Genomic DNA, 14,185 nt, shown 5'->3' with positions numbered 1-14,185 from the left:
CAGGAAAAGGGAGGGTGATCTGGTGAGAGATAAGCTTTCAGGTGTGGTAGTTCCAGATCAGGAGGCCCAGAAATGAAGGCGGCAGGGGGCGGCGGTGGGGGTCTCTTTTCAGCCTAAAAGAGGATACCTCAGCACAGCAGTGACTTACCCCAGGCCTTGGGGCGCTCAGACCACCAAAGTCCCCCCCTGGAATGAGCCTGGGATGGATTTAACATCAGGGGCCATAGCATGCGGCCTCTCCCCAGGGGCTGAGAAGTCCCGTGGCCCCAGCCTGCCCCACTCCCTCATCTTCCCCTCCTCATAGGGGAAGGTGGGTGGCTAGCCCCACCTCAGCTGCAGGTAGGTCCCTACATACCCCATGCTTTTTATACCATCATGCCTTGTCCAAACTGTCTTTAGTCTGAAAGCCCTTTCCCCCACCTCCCGCCTTGTTTCCATTACACACTGGGCTTAAGTATCACCTCTATTCTTGATGTGGGAGCCTCCTGAGCTCCCACAATCCGCTGAGTGTCCTTCTAGGGCAGAGGTTGGCAAACTTTTTCTGTGAAGGGCCAGATAGTAGCTATTTAGGCTTTGAGGGCCAAATGGTCTCTGTCACACCACTCGACCCTGCTACTATGGGGCAGAAGCAGTCAGAGACATTAGATAAATAAGTGAGCATGGTTATGTTTCAATAAAACTTTATTTACAAAAACTGGGGACAGGCGAGGCCTGTGGCCTGTATTTCGATGATCTCTGTTCTAGATCATCACTGATCACGAGTCCAACATGGTTTGCTTTCTTCCCTGTCCCTGCAGCACAGGGACTGTCAAATTCACAAGAATCCAGCTTGGGGTGGTAGGTCTCAGTGGGGGACACTGAGCCAAATGCGAGCACAGCTACCCAGCCTCTGCTCCATACTTGCAGCTCTGGGACTTGCCTTCTCCCGAGGAAGCTACTTCCATGGACCACCTTTATTCAAATCTATCCACAGGCCCTCTGGGTGCTTCTGGGGCTGCAGGCCTGCTCCCCATCCTCCGGGTAGCCTGGCAGGGATTAGGTGAGAGAGACTGGGTCTCTGAATCTGTTCCATGCCTGTCCTCTTCAGTGGAATCTTTGCAGTACATCTGCATTCTAAGATGAATTTTCTTCACACTTTGCTTAGAAGAATGCCTCTGTATGTGCAGAACTAGAAGAAACCTGAGGACTCAGAGTCCACCTTCAGATGTGTGGATTGAGGCCCAGAAAGGGAAAGGGGCTGGCTTAGGGAAATACAGCACGGCAGGGATAAGAACAGCTCTCCTGCCTCTCAGCCCAGGGCCCTGGAGCAGCCCGCCCTGTTTCCTGCACTGAGAGGTCATTGTCAGTGATAGATACGAATACCACCTATTGGTAAATCATAGTCCATAATCATCTTAAAGTAAGTACCAATATGAACCACAGCACCTGGGGAATTTCCTAATGTGAACACCAGTGGTTTTTCCCTCACAAGAAGCTCAGCATCCAAAAAAAAATGTATATCCTAGTTTCTTCTTTTTCTCATTCTAACACTTACTGGGTGCTTCCCCTGTGCCAGTCTCTGCCAGGTGTTTTTACCCAAGAAACCTCATGGCAAGGGGCCTGCTATGTACTCATTTGACGTATGAGGAAATCCAGGCCCAGAGATGTTAAGTTACATGTCCAAGGTCACATATGGGGGGAGCAGGGTCACAATCTGAACCCACAGTCAGATGCCTGCTCATCCCCACCATGGCTCCCCAGATAAACATTCAGCAGTATCAGATGTGGAAGAAAAACCTTACAGTAGGTGAGCAAGCCCTGTGCAAGCTTCAGTTCCACATTCAATGAACCTTACTTCTGTTCTACGTTCTGCACTGAGAACACAGAATCAGCCCAGCCCAGTCTCTGGGAATTAAAAGCAAGTAGGCAAGTCTGGCAAGGATGTCTGGTCAGATGTGCCCAAAACATCAGGGCAGGCTTGAAGAAGGTGATGATGGGGCTCTGTCACTGGGCACAGGACAACCAGATACCCCCCAAAAACCCTGCCCTGCCTGGGATTCTGAAAGCCTGGGGGTGAGCTTGTCCTCCCTCCATGTGCCAAGCCCTGCAGGCACTGGGCAAGGAGACCAGAGCAGCCAAAAACACTACTGCTGTCCCAGAGGGCAGCTTCGAGGTCAGCCCCGGCTGGGAAATGGCAGCTGCAGGGAGAGTGCCCTGTGGTGGTGGTTTTGGGAACAGATTTGTTCACTGGCTGGACCGGCTTGGAGATTTTCCACTCTGGCTCTGGCCTGGCACCTTTTGGCTCTGGCCTGGCACCTTTCACCCAATATCCCAGTGACTCCTCACAGCTATCTTGGTAGCTGTTGTTAATCCCATTGTACAGAAGAGGATATTAAGGCTTAGAGGTGAGGGTGTTAGGTGGCAGAAGTGTGATTTCAACTCTGTGTGGCAGCTGCCAAAGCTTGATCTCTTTCCATTCAGACCCTCGGCCACCTCAGTGTTACCAGGCTAAGAATGAGGACCCGAGAGTCCTCAAATGTACTGAAACACCTCTCAGGTCTCCTGGAATGTGCCCAGAAGTGTGCAGCAGAATAAACCCAGGCCTGGGACGGCTTTTGCTCTGCTAATGGATGGCCAGGAGTGGGGACTAGAGTAAAGCACGCTGGAGGGCCCCACCGGAAGTGGGATCACATGGAAGGATCTGGAGTCAGAGTGGAGACTGACTCCTGGCATAGCCACCTCGGGGTGAACCTGGGCAAGTGGGGATGTGGCTTTCCCATGCAGCTTTGTCACAAGGACAAAAGGCAAAAAGACTCTTCTGGGAGATCCTAGTGAACACCCCGTGTCGGGCCGTTCAGTGCAATGAGCCCAATAGTCCCTCGTGAAGAGACCATATCAGCCCTGCCATGAGATGAGGGCTGTGCTGCCGTTCTAAGGCTGTCAGAGCAAGCCATGCCAGACCCCTACTCTGCTGGCCTTGGCTCTGGTTCCCAGGGTGATTCCGCAGCTGGGCTCATGGCTCCCTGTTTCCAGGGATTTATGTCCCCCCATGCCAGTCTGCCCCTTGGACAATGCCCACCTCTGTGAGTCCCTCAGCCCAGGAGTGATACATAGTCAACCAGGGTCTGCGACATCATAATCTGATGCCATGGCAACAGATGGGCTGCCACAAAGGACTAGGGGATCCTAGGGGCAGTGAGGAGGGGTTGACCCCAGGGTAGAGTGGGGGATAGTGGGAAATCCAGGACAAAGGAAGTGGGAAATGCTATTTATAACAAGAACATGGGCCAAGGAAAGCACCAGACAGTCCTTGGTCTATCAAACTGTGCCCTGCCACTTGTAGGCTGTGTGACCTTACGCAAGTTACACGACTCCTCTGAGCTGCACTTTCTTCGTCTGCACTCAAGGATACCATCCCTGCTTCACGGGACACACAGGGTCATTGTGAGAAGCAAATAAGATAAGGATAGCCCCAAAGCTTTATGAACTGAAAAGCAAAAAGGCGCAAGTTAGAGGTGTGTGAAGTCACAGCCCTGGCCCCAGCTGCTGTGTGTGTAACACTGGGCCCATCCCTCAAACCTTCTGAGCCTGCCTCCTCCTCATTAGGGAATGGAGGTGTGGCGCTGACTAAGTCTTAAGGCCCTCTCCACACTGAGTGTCTGTGATCCTATGAAATTATTAGAATCACTCAGCACCTCCTGGCTTCCCCCACCTCTAGAGACATCCTTCCCATGCTGCTCCCCTCCCACACACATCCTGGAGCCCCAGTGCAGAGACGAGGCTTCAAAATAAAGATCAGTCCGGGCTGCCCAGGGGCACTGCTCCGTGTGGCTTCCTCTTGGCAATCCGAATGTCCTGCCATGTTGGACTCCAGAGTCTTGAGGCCCCCTACGTGGGTCTCCCATGTTACATGCCTGGAAGCCAAGGCCTAGTGAGAAGTGACCGCTCAAGGTCACAGCACATGTCCCTGGGAGGGCTGCACTTGAACCCAGATAATGACTCCCAATCTCACTTTGTGGCCAGCAAGCCAGGCAAGGGCCACCTGACCTGGCCCAGGGGTCAGGGAAGGCTTCCTGGAGCAGGGGCACTGTGTTCAAAGAAGAGGAGTCAGCCAAACTGTGGGAGTGAAGAAAGCAGTGAAGAGCATTCCAGGAAGAAGGATAATGGGGCTTGGGGGCATGGAGGAGTGAGCAGAGTGACCATTAGGGGCTGGGACGAGGTGAGTGGCAAGGGACCTGGAGATCCACCAGGCCAGGGAACAACTTGCCCTGGTGAAGTTGTTCACCAAGTTGTGCACCAAGCTGCCCTGCAGAGGCCTGGCACAGGGGCCTGGCTTTCCTTGAGCTCACCCAGGGACCCATCCAGCCTCTTGCTAAACACAGGACTGCTCTCCAGCAGCCAAAAAACCCCAAGGCTCCAGGCTGCCAGAGCTTCCTTTGGGATTTTGTGAGGCTGTGCAAGACAGAAAATCGGCCCCTAGCAGAGGAGAGGGGTATGAGGCAGGACAGAGCCCAGGGGTGGCCATGCACCAGGATATTTAGGATAGACACTATTTTCCCCCTTGAAGATGCATGATGCCCACCGGTTTATAAAGGCCCTGAGAAGGACTGCAGTGAGGATATCTGATTGTTTCCTCCAGTCTTCCAAGCTTGTTTAACCAAGGAACTCCTTTTTCAGATGCCACATCTGTTTATTCCCCAAGAAACAAGTGGTCCAATGAACCACACCTAGGAAAACACTGCTAGGGCGTAAGCCTCTCATCCTACAAATGATTAGATGAGGTGCAGAGAAGGGAGGGACTGGCCCATGTTCACACAGCAGCCTGGTACTTGTACTTAGCCGTCTGCCTCTGGGCCAGCCCCACTAGGCCATAAAAAATAGAACAAGGTGTTCACAGAGCATAGAGCCCAGAGTGAAGCTGCAGGGACCCCACTGGAGACCCCAATCCTCAGAGCAGAGACATGTCTAGAGAAGGGCCCAGGAAAGGACAGAGAGAATGTATACCTGGCCACCTAGAACAGGAAGATGAGAGAGCTGTCAGCCTTACAGGCTCTGACTGATCTCTGGTTTCTGTAGACAGGTCTTGGGCTCTAGAGAATGTTCTCTGAAGGCAGAGCAGCGACCCCTAAGAAAGATGGATTCCAGCTCAACATCGTTGCTCAGCAACCTGGGCAGTTTCTTTCCCCTCCTAGGGCAGTTGAGAGGTAGAGAGCAAAGGTAAAGCCCCCACACTGGAGAGCTGGATGCAGAGAAGGGACTCGGCTGTGGGCCAGTGGGCCCACAGGCGTGGGCCAGTGCAGGGTGGCTGGCTTTGGCCCTGCAGCCCAGCCCTAAGGCAGCTGGGCCACTTGTACCCGGGTCGGGGAGATGAAAGGGCTGCTCCCACCAACAGTTACCCTTCCATAGAGCTCACCAGGCCCCGGCGTTGCCAGGACGACCGCTTCCAGCAGAATGAAGATCCAGGGTGGGGGCAGGGGGTGTGCCAGCCCACCCCTGGCCTACTAACCTGGCAGGCAGATTTAAATGACAGTCCAGGAAGCTACTATTAAACTGTCACCCCAGTCAACAGGACGACAGACCCGGAGTGTTCTCTGGCTGCAGCAACGACACAACAGTAATGAGAGGGGGAGGAGACCGTGGCCCAGAGCAACCTGTACCCCACCCGGGGACCCTGGCCTGCTGGCTGTCCCACTGCCAGAGCCACCCTCTCAGGCTGTGGCGGGTCCTGGCACGGAGCTGGGGCTCAGCACAGGGCCTGGCAAACTATTTTTAAGCAGAGGAACCCTTTTCCCAAGTGAACCCCCAACATATAAAACAGATTAAAATGGAGCTGCATGGTTGGAAGTGGGGGTGGGGGTGACAGCCACAGCCCATCGCCAGCAGATCTGGGGTCCAGCAGCACTAGATTCAAATCCTAACCCCTCCCTGGACATGTGATGTTCCCAAAGCCCTCAGTTTAAAGATCCCGTGGGTCCATTATAACATTGCAAACAGCTTCCACCTGGCTCTGCTGCTGACACTCTAGGGACCTAAGGTTCTAAGGCTGTAACACTCTGATTTGCACCCTAAGCCCCTGTGACAAGACTCCATGACAGCTACCGCCAGAGTTCGAGATGTAGATAACCTGCGGATGGCAGCCTCTGACGCCTTCCTTGCAAGGAACTGTTTATCTGAGTCCAGAAGTCCACATGCGGACAGTCTCTGACTACTCGAGGCCCGCGGTTCCCAGGAGGCAAACGGTTCCCACAGTCTCCTGACAGTAGGGTACAGGCAGCCAGCACCCATATGTGGTGGGTGGGACACGGTGAGTGGCTTTGTGCTACCCAGCGGGCTCTGGGGCTCGAGCCACCATCATCCATCAGCAGGTGACATCTAAATTCACCCTTTCCCCCACCCTCCCATCCACCTGGGGAGACTGAGAAGCTGCAGGTGCTGAGGAGGAAGGAGACACATGAAGGGCTCGAGCCAAAGGATTCGCCCCATTCGGAATAAAGAGGCTGTGGCAGAAGGAGCACTTTTTGGTGAGGGCGGCTTTGCTTTTAAATCGGGAAGTTTCCCTCAAAATTTTCTGGGTTCTCTCCTCCAACCCATTCCACTAAGGAGTTACACAATTCTAACCAAGCCAGATCCTAAGACCGTAAATCTATTTATTTCCCAAGAAACAAGTGGTCCACCTTTGCCCCAAAACACCAAGGCATGAAAATGAGGTTGTAAGGGTCGGGAGGCCTGAGGAAAGACGAATGGGAGGCAGTGGCAGGACCCCAGCGGTGGAAGGAGTGTCACCCCTTCCCATTCTGGGCCTCAGTCTCCTCATGTGAACACATCTCTAAGGGCCCCCTCCAGATGACCTTCTGAATTTGTGACCCCATGACACGGAGAGGTTGTGGTTCTTGGTGCTGTTGCAAGCTCCTCCAAAGGGCTCACCTGGGGCTTCCCACAGCCAAGCACCTCCTCCAGGCCCCAGTACATCCCAGCTGCTCTCAGATACTGCCGGACCCTGGCCCCACTGTCACCAAGGGAGGCCCAAGCCCTTGCTGGGGTATGTAGGCCTCCCTGTCACCACAGGGAAGAAGAGCGTCTCCGAGGGACAGACCGACAAAGGCGCCTTCCTGTCCCAGTGATTTGTGCATGCAGGAGGTATTGAACGAGTTGTAGCTGAGGGGCCGGGAGGAGGTGGGTGGGATGGGATCAGCAGGGGTCCCTGGCTGGCGCCTGCAAGGTGCTGCTGAGAGCAGGCAGCACGCTGAGAAGATGACCACGTTCCTGCCCTCTCCCAGGCTCCAGCCAGCCCCACCCCGGATTTTGGCACTGGGATTGTGGGTCCCAGAGAAACAGCTAGAAGAAAACTCATGGCATTCTTAAAGTAGAAGCTTCCAGAGGCCAGAAGGCAAGGCCACGAAACCCTTTAGGCCCTCTAGCCAGAGTCATTGCCAGGTTCCCAACCTCACATTCCCCTTCCACTCCTACCCCAGTGGAAATGTGGTCTCCTCTGACCAGGGGACCTTCCTGGCTAACCCTAGCTAGGCCCCCTGGGGCTGATGGATCCATGGCTCTGCCTCCCTTGGGCAGGCTGACCTTGGAGCTTGCCAAGGACCCCTGCATTCCAGGCTCTGTTCTTGCCACCAGCTTCCTAAGGGAAGGAGGGGCAGCTCTTCTGCTTCTTCTTTTGCAGTCGAGGAGAATGTTCTAGATCTCATTCCAGCCCTGCTCTGCCACCAACATGCTGTGTGACATGGGGCAGGCCTCTCTGGGCTCTCAGCCCCCACTAACTGCAAGTCAGAAGCTCAGGGCTCCCAGAGCAGAACTCTGCAGCCAGGGCCAAGGAGGCCAGGCTGTGGGACTCAAGGACCCACGAGGCACAGACACTCCTCTGATGGAGCGAATGATTGAATGATGACCCCTGCCTGTGGGGGTGGGGGGGGTGGGTCCCTCGCTGCTACCCACAGGCAGGCAGAGCACTCGGGCCTCTGATGTCAGCAGTGGGTTGCTGCAGCACCCTCCCTTCTGCCCACTAGGTAGAGACTGCAATCACTAGGAAGCAGCCTTGGCTAAGTGAAAAACGCAAATGCTTTCACCAATTAGGCTGGTAGGAGAAGCATTTCCTAAGATGAGCCCCACTGGCCCATCCTGGTGATAAACGGGCAGCACCTGTTATTGGGAAATCCATCTCCTGGTGCGGGACTGCTGCCTCTCTGGAGTGCTCCTCTGTGCTGGGCTCTGGGCTCCTCACCAGGGAGTGTGGGGCAGGCTGTGCCCAGGAGGCTGGTGTGAGCTCTCTGCCACCCCCAGCCTCATGCTGGTCATCCAGGGAGCCTGTGCCCGCCTGTGTGTCCAGCAGAAGGTCTGCAGGTTAAAGTGTCACTCTGTGACATCGCTGAGGCCTGTGCAGGGAGTCTGCTAGCTTTTCTGGAGAGAGGTTAAGAATATCTCACTGAGAATGGCGTTAGCAATGGGCCGTCTGCCACCCCTGGCCTGGAGGGACTGGCTCTGCTCTGTGGCCTTGATGTAAGTCTCTGGCCGCCTCTGCGCCTTGCTGTCTTCCGTCATGGCATGGTTAGTTGGATGAGATAAGCTCTAAGTTCCTCTCCTTTTTAGACAGGTTTTATCCACCACCAGGCCTAGAGTGAGGCTGACAGAGCGAGGGAACTGTGGCTTGGTCCCCAGCCCCTCACAGTCCACTCCTGTGGCTCCAGGGGCTACAAATCCAGAGCCAGTAGTCACTGTCCTCCCAAAGCCCTCCCCATAATCAAAGAGCCATCTTTCCTTGCCTACTGGCTTCCCATCTCCCCTTGAATATAACCGACTGCCTTAGCAGGACACTCAGGAACACTTCAAGCTGCCCTGCTACTGCTCTGGCCCATCCCTGGCCATCACCTGCCTCCAGTAACCACTCGATGGTTATGGACAAGCCATCAGCCTTCATACCAGGTGCTTTTGCTCATATAGCCCTACCAGGCCGGAAGCCCTTCTTCTACCTCCATGGGCAAAACTCTCCCACCCTTGAAGGGCAGCTCAAGCATCAGCTGTTCATGGTGTCTGATGATGCCCCCATCCAAATCCCCCCACCTCTGACAGAGCAGAAATGAGTGGATTCCAGCCCGGGGCCAGCCAGGGCCCACAACACCAAAGTAGGACGTTAGCAAGCTCGAGTCTCCACGGGGTGCTTATTTTGCTGCTGTATTTTTGGCAAGCCAGCCGCAGGCAGTGCCTACAGGAAGCCCCTTCCAGGCTGTGCCCACCCTGGCCGTCAGTGCTGAGATGAAGATCTGTGGCCCCACTGGCCAGGGGAGACCTCAGGAGCCGTCCACCAGACCAGACTGGACTCAGAAGTCATCTCAGCAGCTCAGTAAGCTGCTCTATGACATGGCTCGGCCACTGTCATAGAACGGGGCTCAGGGAGATGCAAACCCTTCCCAGTCTCACCTAGTGACAGCTGGGCCCTCGGCTGTGAGAAAGGCCTTCGCAGGGCTTCTCTGGGGAGTTCTGCAAAGCCCTGCCTGGGTTCCAGAGCCTCTCAGTGATCTGGGCCTCGGGAGCCCTGGGCACCCCTCCAGGCTGCCCTTGACCTCTGGGGTGACATTGCACACGCCCCTTACCCTCCTGTGCCTCAGCCTCCTCACCTAGACACTAGAGGAGTCAGGTTTTCATGTGTACCATTCAAAGGCCTGCCTGGGTTACCTCACAAGGTGAGAGTGAACGGGACAGAAGGCGGGTGCTAGAGGTGTGGGGTGGGGCTGGGTGGTGTGGGCCAGTGTGGTCAGTGCCCGCTCACAGAGGGGAGACAGGTGTGCTGCTGGCTGATGCAGACAGCAGAGCACGTGGCTCAGAGCAAGGGCTCAATGGAGACAGTGGAAGGGCCCTGAAGCCAGGGGCTACTGAAGACCTTCAGCTCAGAGGTGGGGATCATGGGGGCGCTGGGGAACAAAGAAATTATCTGATTGGGATATACTCCTTGAGCCCAAGAGAAATCTAGCAGACTGGTCCCGGGTCCTTAGCAGGTGTGGAGTTGAGTGACAGGTTTGAGACTCCATCCCCAGTCCCTTGGCCTGGCTCCTCAGGGTCAGCTGTGTGGTAGGATGCCACCACCCACTTTGAGAGATTAGGAAGTAAAGACCTTAAAAGGCATGAATTGGCCAGGCATGGTGGCGCATCCCTGTAATGCCAGCACTTTGGGAGGCCAAGGCAGGCAGATGACTTGAGCCCAGGAGTTCGATACCAGCCTGGGCAACAAAAACAAAAATACAAAAAAACATTAGCTGGGCATGGTGGTACACACCTGTAGTCCCAGCTACTTGAGAGGCTGGGGTGGTCGGGTGGCTTGAGCCCGGGAGGTTGAGGCTGCAGTGAGCCATGATCATGCTATTGCACTCCAGCCTGGGCAACAGAGGGAAACACTGTCTTAAAGAAAAAAAAAAAGGCATTGATTGTCCCAAGGTCATATAGCTTGAGGCAGGACCAGAACCCAGGTTGTTTCATCCCTAATGCTGTGCAAGCAAAGGAAAAAGTGAGAGGTGGACCTTCCTTCAGAGAGTCTATGGCCAAACCGAGCAATGGAGAACCCCAGGTGTAACAGCCACAACCCAGAACAAAAGGAGATGCATCTTGGTTAGACTCCAGGGTGTTGACGTCACTCATCTCCCCTCTCTGGACCCCAGTGCCTCAGCTATAAAACAAGGACGCTGACCTTGGTGGTCTCCAAGCCCGCATCTCCCTTGCCTGTGAGTAAGGTCTGCTGGAGGGAGAGGAGGCAGGCCTGGGGAGGGCTCATTGCCTGGAAGAGAGACATTTTAAGTTGGTCCTCAAAGAAAGGGGTGATGTTGGCTGGCAGTAGTAGGGGCTAAGGAAGCCTGCTCCGAGGAACTATGTTTTTCCAGAAGGAAAAGGTGGATTCTGAAAGCAGATGGAGAAGGCTGCTTCTGGCTTCTCAGTGCATTTGGAGGGAAATGGGGTCCACTCTGAAGCTCTTTAGAGATTCAGGATTGGTTCCAACAGGGAGGTGTGAGCGTGTGGTCCACAACCCCTACCCAACAAGCAGATTCCTGGCCTCGGGCTCATGTTAGGCTGGAACCTAACATGATGTGAGCTTGGAGACCACCAAGGTCGGCGTCCTTGTTTTACAGCCGGGCACTGAGGCCCAGAGAGGGGAGATGAGTGACGTCACCACCCCGGAGTCTAACCAAGACCCATCTCCTTTTGTTCTGGGTTGTGGCTGTTACACCTGGGGTTCTTGTTTCTCAGTTTGGCTATAGACTCTATGATGAATGTCCACCTCTCACTTTTTCCTTTGCTTGCACTGCATTAGGAATGAGATGACCTGGGTTCTGGTCCTGCCTCAAGCCATATGACCTTGGGCCAATCAATGCCTTTTTTTTTTTTTTTTGAGACAGTGTTTCCCTCTGTTGGCCAGGCTGGAGTGCACTGGTATATCAGCTCACTGCAGCCTCAACCTGGCAGGTTCAAGCCATCCTCCCACCCCAGCTTCCCACGTAGCTGGGACCACAGGTGTGCACCACCATGCCCAGCTAATTTTTTTTTTAAATTTTTTAATTTTTGTTGTTGTAGAGACAGAGTTTCGTCATGCTGCTCAGGCACCCTAGGGCCGTACTACAGCAGGTGATCCAGAGTCAGGGCCTGGGAACAACCTGTATGATTATACTTGAGTGACTTAACCTCTTAGAGCCTCAGCTTCCTCATCAATAAAATGGGGCTAACCACCTCAGGGGGTGGGAATTAAGAGAGGTTGTAATGTTGAAATTCATGGTAAATTGCACATCCCCACAAAAGCAGGCAGAGCTCTCGTCAATCATGCAGCTTATTTCTTACCACCACCACTCGCCCACTGCTCCATCTTTCCTGCAGGGACTTTGGGGAGAGCTGGGTTGCCTCCCTGTTGGAATGGGAGAGGGCCGGGGGCAGACAGGCAAGGGGCATGGCTCAGCTGGAAAAGCATTTGGGTCCAGTGAGGTGCTGGGGAGCGGCCAGTCCTCATAGGGCCTGTGGGAGGCTCCAGTGGAGCCAAGGGGGCTGCAGGCAGAATACACCTGGAACCCGGGCCCCGAGGCCATGTGGCCCAGCCCTTGGATTTCATACACGAGAAAAGGGGCCACAGCAGCCTCGAGCTCCCATGGCAACTTCAGCAAAGCAATTCCACTCCTCCCAAGACCCATCAGGAACAGAACTGCCACTGAAGAGACTTAAGGAATCATAAGATAGTCTTTGAATCACAGAACAGAATCTCCTTGTCTCAGAGAGGATCTGAGAATCGTAAAACACAGTTTACAAGTACTCAGGCTTATTCCGCTGAACGTCAGGACCAATGAGTCACAGAATCTTTCCAGTTTTAAATCACACATCTTAGACTCACAAACAGAACAAAACCCCAGAAGCTTCTAATCTAATCCAGGCGCCAGGAGTGGCAAAGGCCTGTCCCTTTCCCCCAACCCCTACCAGTGCAGGAATCCTCTGTTCCCACCGCTGACATATGGCCATTCGCCCTCTTGAATGCTCTCAGCGACAGGGGACTCAGTCAGCCGTGCTGGCTGGAGGCTGAACACGTTCCTTCCTCTTGAACGGGGAGGGAAATAAGCTCTCAACAGGAGATCCCCACTTTGTACAAATGGATTTTTCACCCCTCCTTGTTCTTTGGCTCTGGTCAGAAAGATTCCCAGGGAAGTGGAAAGGAGCCAAGAGCTGCCACGAAATGACTTTACCCAGCAGACAGGCTGGTGATAGGTTTCGGTGGGAAAAAGAAAGGAAAGGGGCGATGAATTCTAACTTGCTGAGCGATAAAGGAAATTAAGGCATAATACCGAGGAGGCAGCAGTTCTATTAACCTGGGTGGAATACCAATTACTCTAGCCTTCTCAACATTGCTCCAAGTGAAGAGAAAACCCCCAAAGAGAGTGTGATTGTGGCCCAGGGCTCATCTGGATTAGACTGTTTGTTTGCCCTGGCACCCTAATGATGGGAATGAGAGAAAATTCCCCGTTTCCTGGGAGACAACCATGCCAAAGTGGGGGAGGACAGGCAGGCCCACGCGCAGCCACTGGACTGCTTGGCAAATGCGCATGGCAGAGGGGGTCCCCAGGCCCACTGCAGAAAGGCTCAGTGAGGGGCCACCAGCAGCCTCCCCTCACCCCGCCCTGTCCAGGGCACCTTCTCTGTCCCATGTTCTGGGAAGGCCAAGCTTTCTGCTGACTCCTGTGCTACCTGGAAAGTCTCAGGTCTCTGCTGCTAGAAGCCAAAATAATCAAGCAGCAGGCCTCCTGTGTGCCAGGGACCTGCTAGATGCTGGCATGCCCTGCAGTTAGGTAAGACCTGCAGAGGTGGCCATGCCTCCGGGCGTTGGTTCTGGCAGGGCCGGGGCTAGGGGCTCTGGTCAGGACCACCCACCCATCTGAGGCCAGCCACAGGGCGAGCAGTATGGGGATAGTTCATGGCCACAAGCCCCAGCTCAGTGCCTCCAGCCAGAGCTGGGCAGAAGGGGGCAGACACAGCTGTGGGAGGCAAGAAGAGGAAAGGAGTGGGGTCATGTGCCCAGCAAACCCTCACTGCCCACTGGCATCCTGGCCCATACCTCAGCCACACCGGCCACTTCTCAGAGCCCCTTACAGAGGGGTGCCCATCAGCCTAGGGGTTCTGAGCTGGCATGGCTCCCCCAATAAGACAGGTCCCACTACAGCTTGAAGAGGAAGCCACTTTTAAACAGCCCTCCCAGTGAGCACTGCCGGCTGCCCAATGATTCCACTCACCTTGGTCTTTCCTGCAAGTGAACCCTCCTCCCAGAACTAAGGTTTGGAAGATCCCAATCTGCTGCCTGACATGGCCATTCTCCCACCAAAACAGGTGAAGGAACGCAGGACTCAAATCACGCCTTTGTCCCTTACTAGCTAAGAGACCTCAGGCAGGCTACTGGACCGCTCTGAGCCCATGTTTCCTCATTTAAAAAAGTGGTGGTAGATCCTGACTCGGAGGGCAGTTGGTTGCTAGATCACATCTATCAGTGCCCGACATAAGGGATGGCACACAGAAAATATGCAGTGACCGAAGTTCCTCCTCCCTTTTTCTCAGCCCTGTGGCAGCCCCACCACCAGGCTTTGTACACATTGAGTCCTGAAGAAGTTTTTGCTGCAATGTGTTTAAAAGGGCATCTGGAGGCCTAGCCTCTGTCAGCCTGGGCCACCTGGTTCTTCTGTGACTTGTTTTC

The 14,185-nt window shown here is 54.5% G+C and overlaps 1 protein-coding gene across 20 annotated transcripts in view; it reads right to left on the bottom strand.

Moving 5' to 3' along the window:
• The window catches only part of LRP8 (LDL receptor related protein 8), an 80,869-nt gene that overhangs the window by 43,631 nt on the left and 23,053 nt on the right, over positions 1–14,185 (bottom strand). For 2 of the 20 annotated variants that reach the window (XM_077955983.1, XM_077955985.1), the window contains exon 1: positions 12,427–12,595. The exons of the other annotated variants lie outside the window; for them this stretch is intronic. In XM_077955983.1, the coding sequence (XP_077812109.1) occupies positions 12,427–12,460 (34 nt within the window). In that variant the 5' untranslated portion in view covers positions 12,461–12,595. Of the gene's footprint in view, positions 1–12,426; positions 12,596–14,185 lie in introns of those variants that run through there. 20 annotated transcript variants of the gene reach the window in all.

This window comes from Macaca mulatta, chromosome 1 (assembly GCF_049350105.2).
Source record: "Macaca mulatta isolate MMU2019108-1 chromosome 1, T2T-MMU8v2.0, whole genome shotgun sequence".
In the NCBI taxonomy this organism is placed as follows: domain Eukaryota; kingdom Metazoa; phylum Chordata; class Mammalia; order Primates; family Cercopithecidae; genus Macaca; species Macaca mulatta.
The sequence above is the reverse complement of the archived record's forward strand: the minus strand, read 5'-3'. Positions and strand labels throughout refer to the sequence as shown.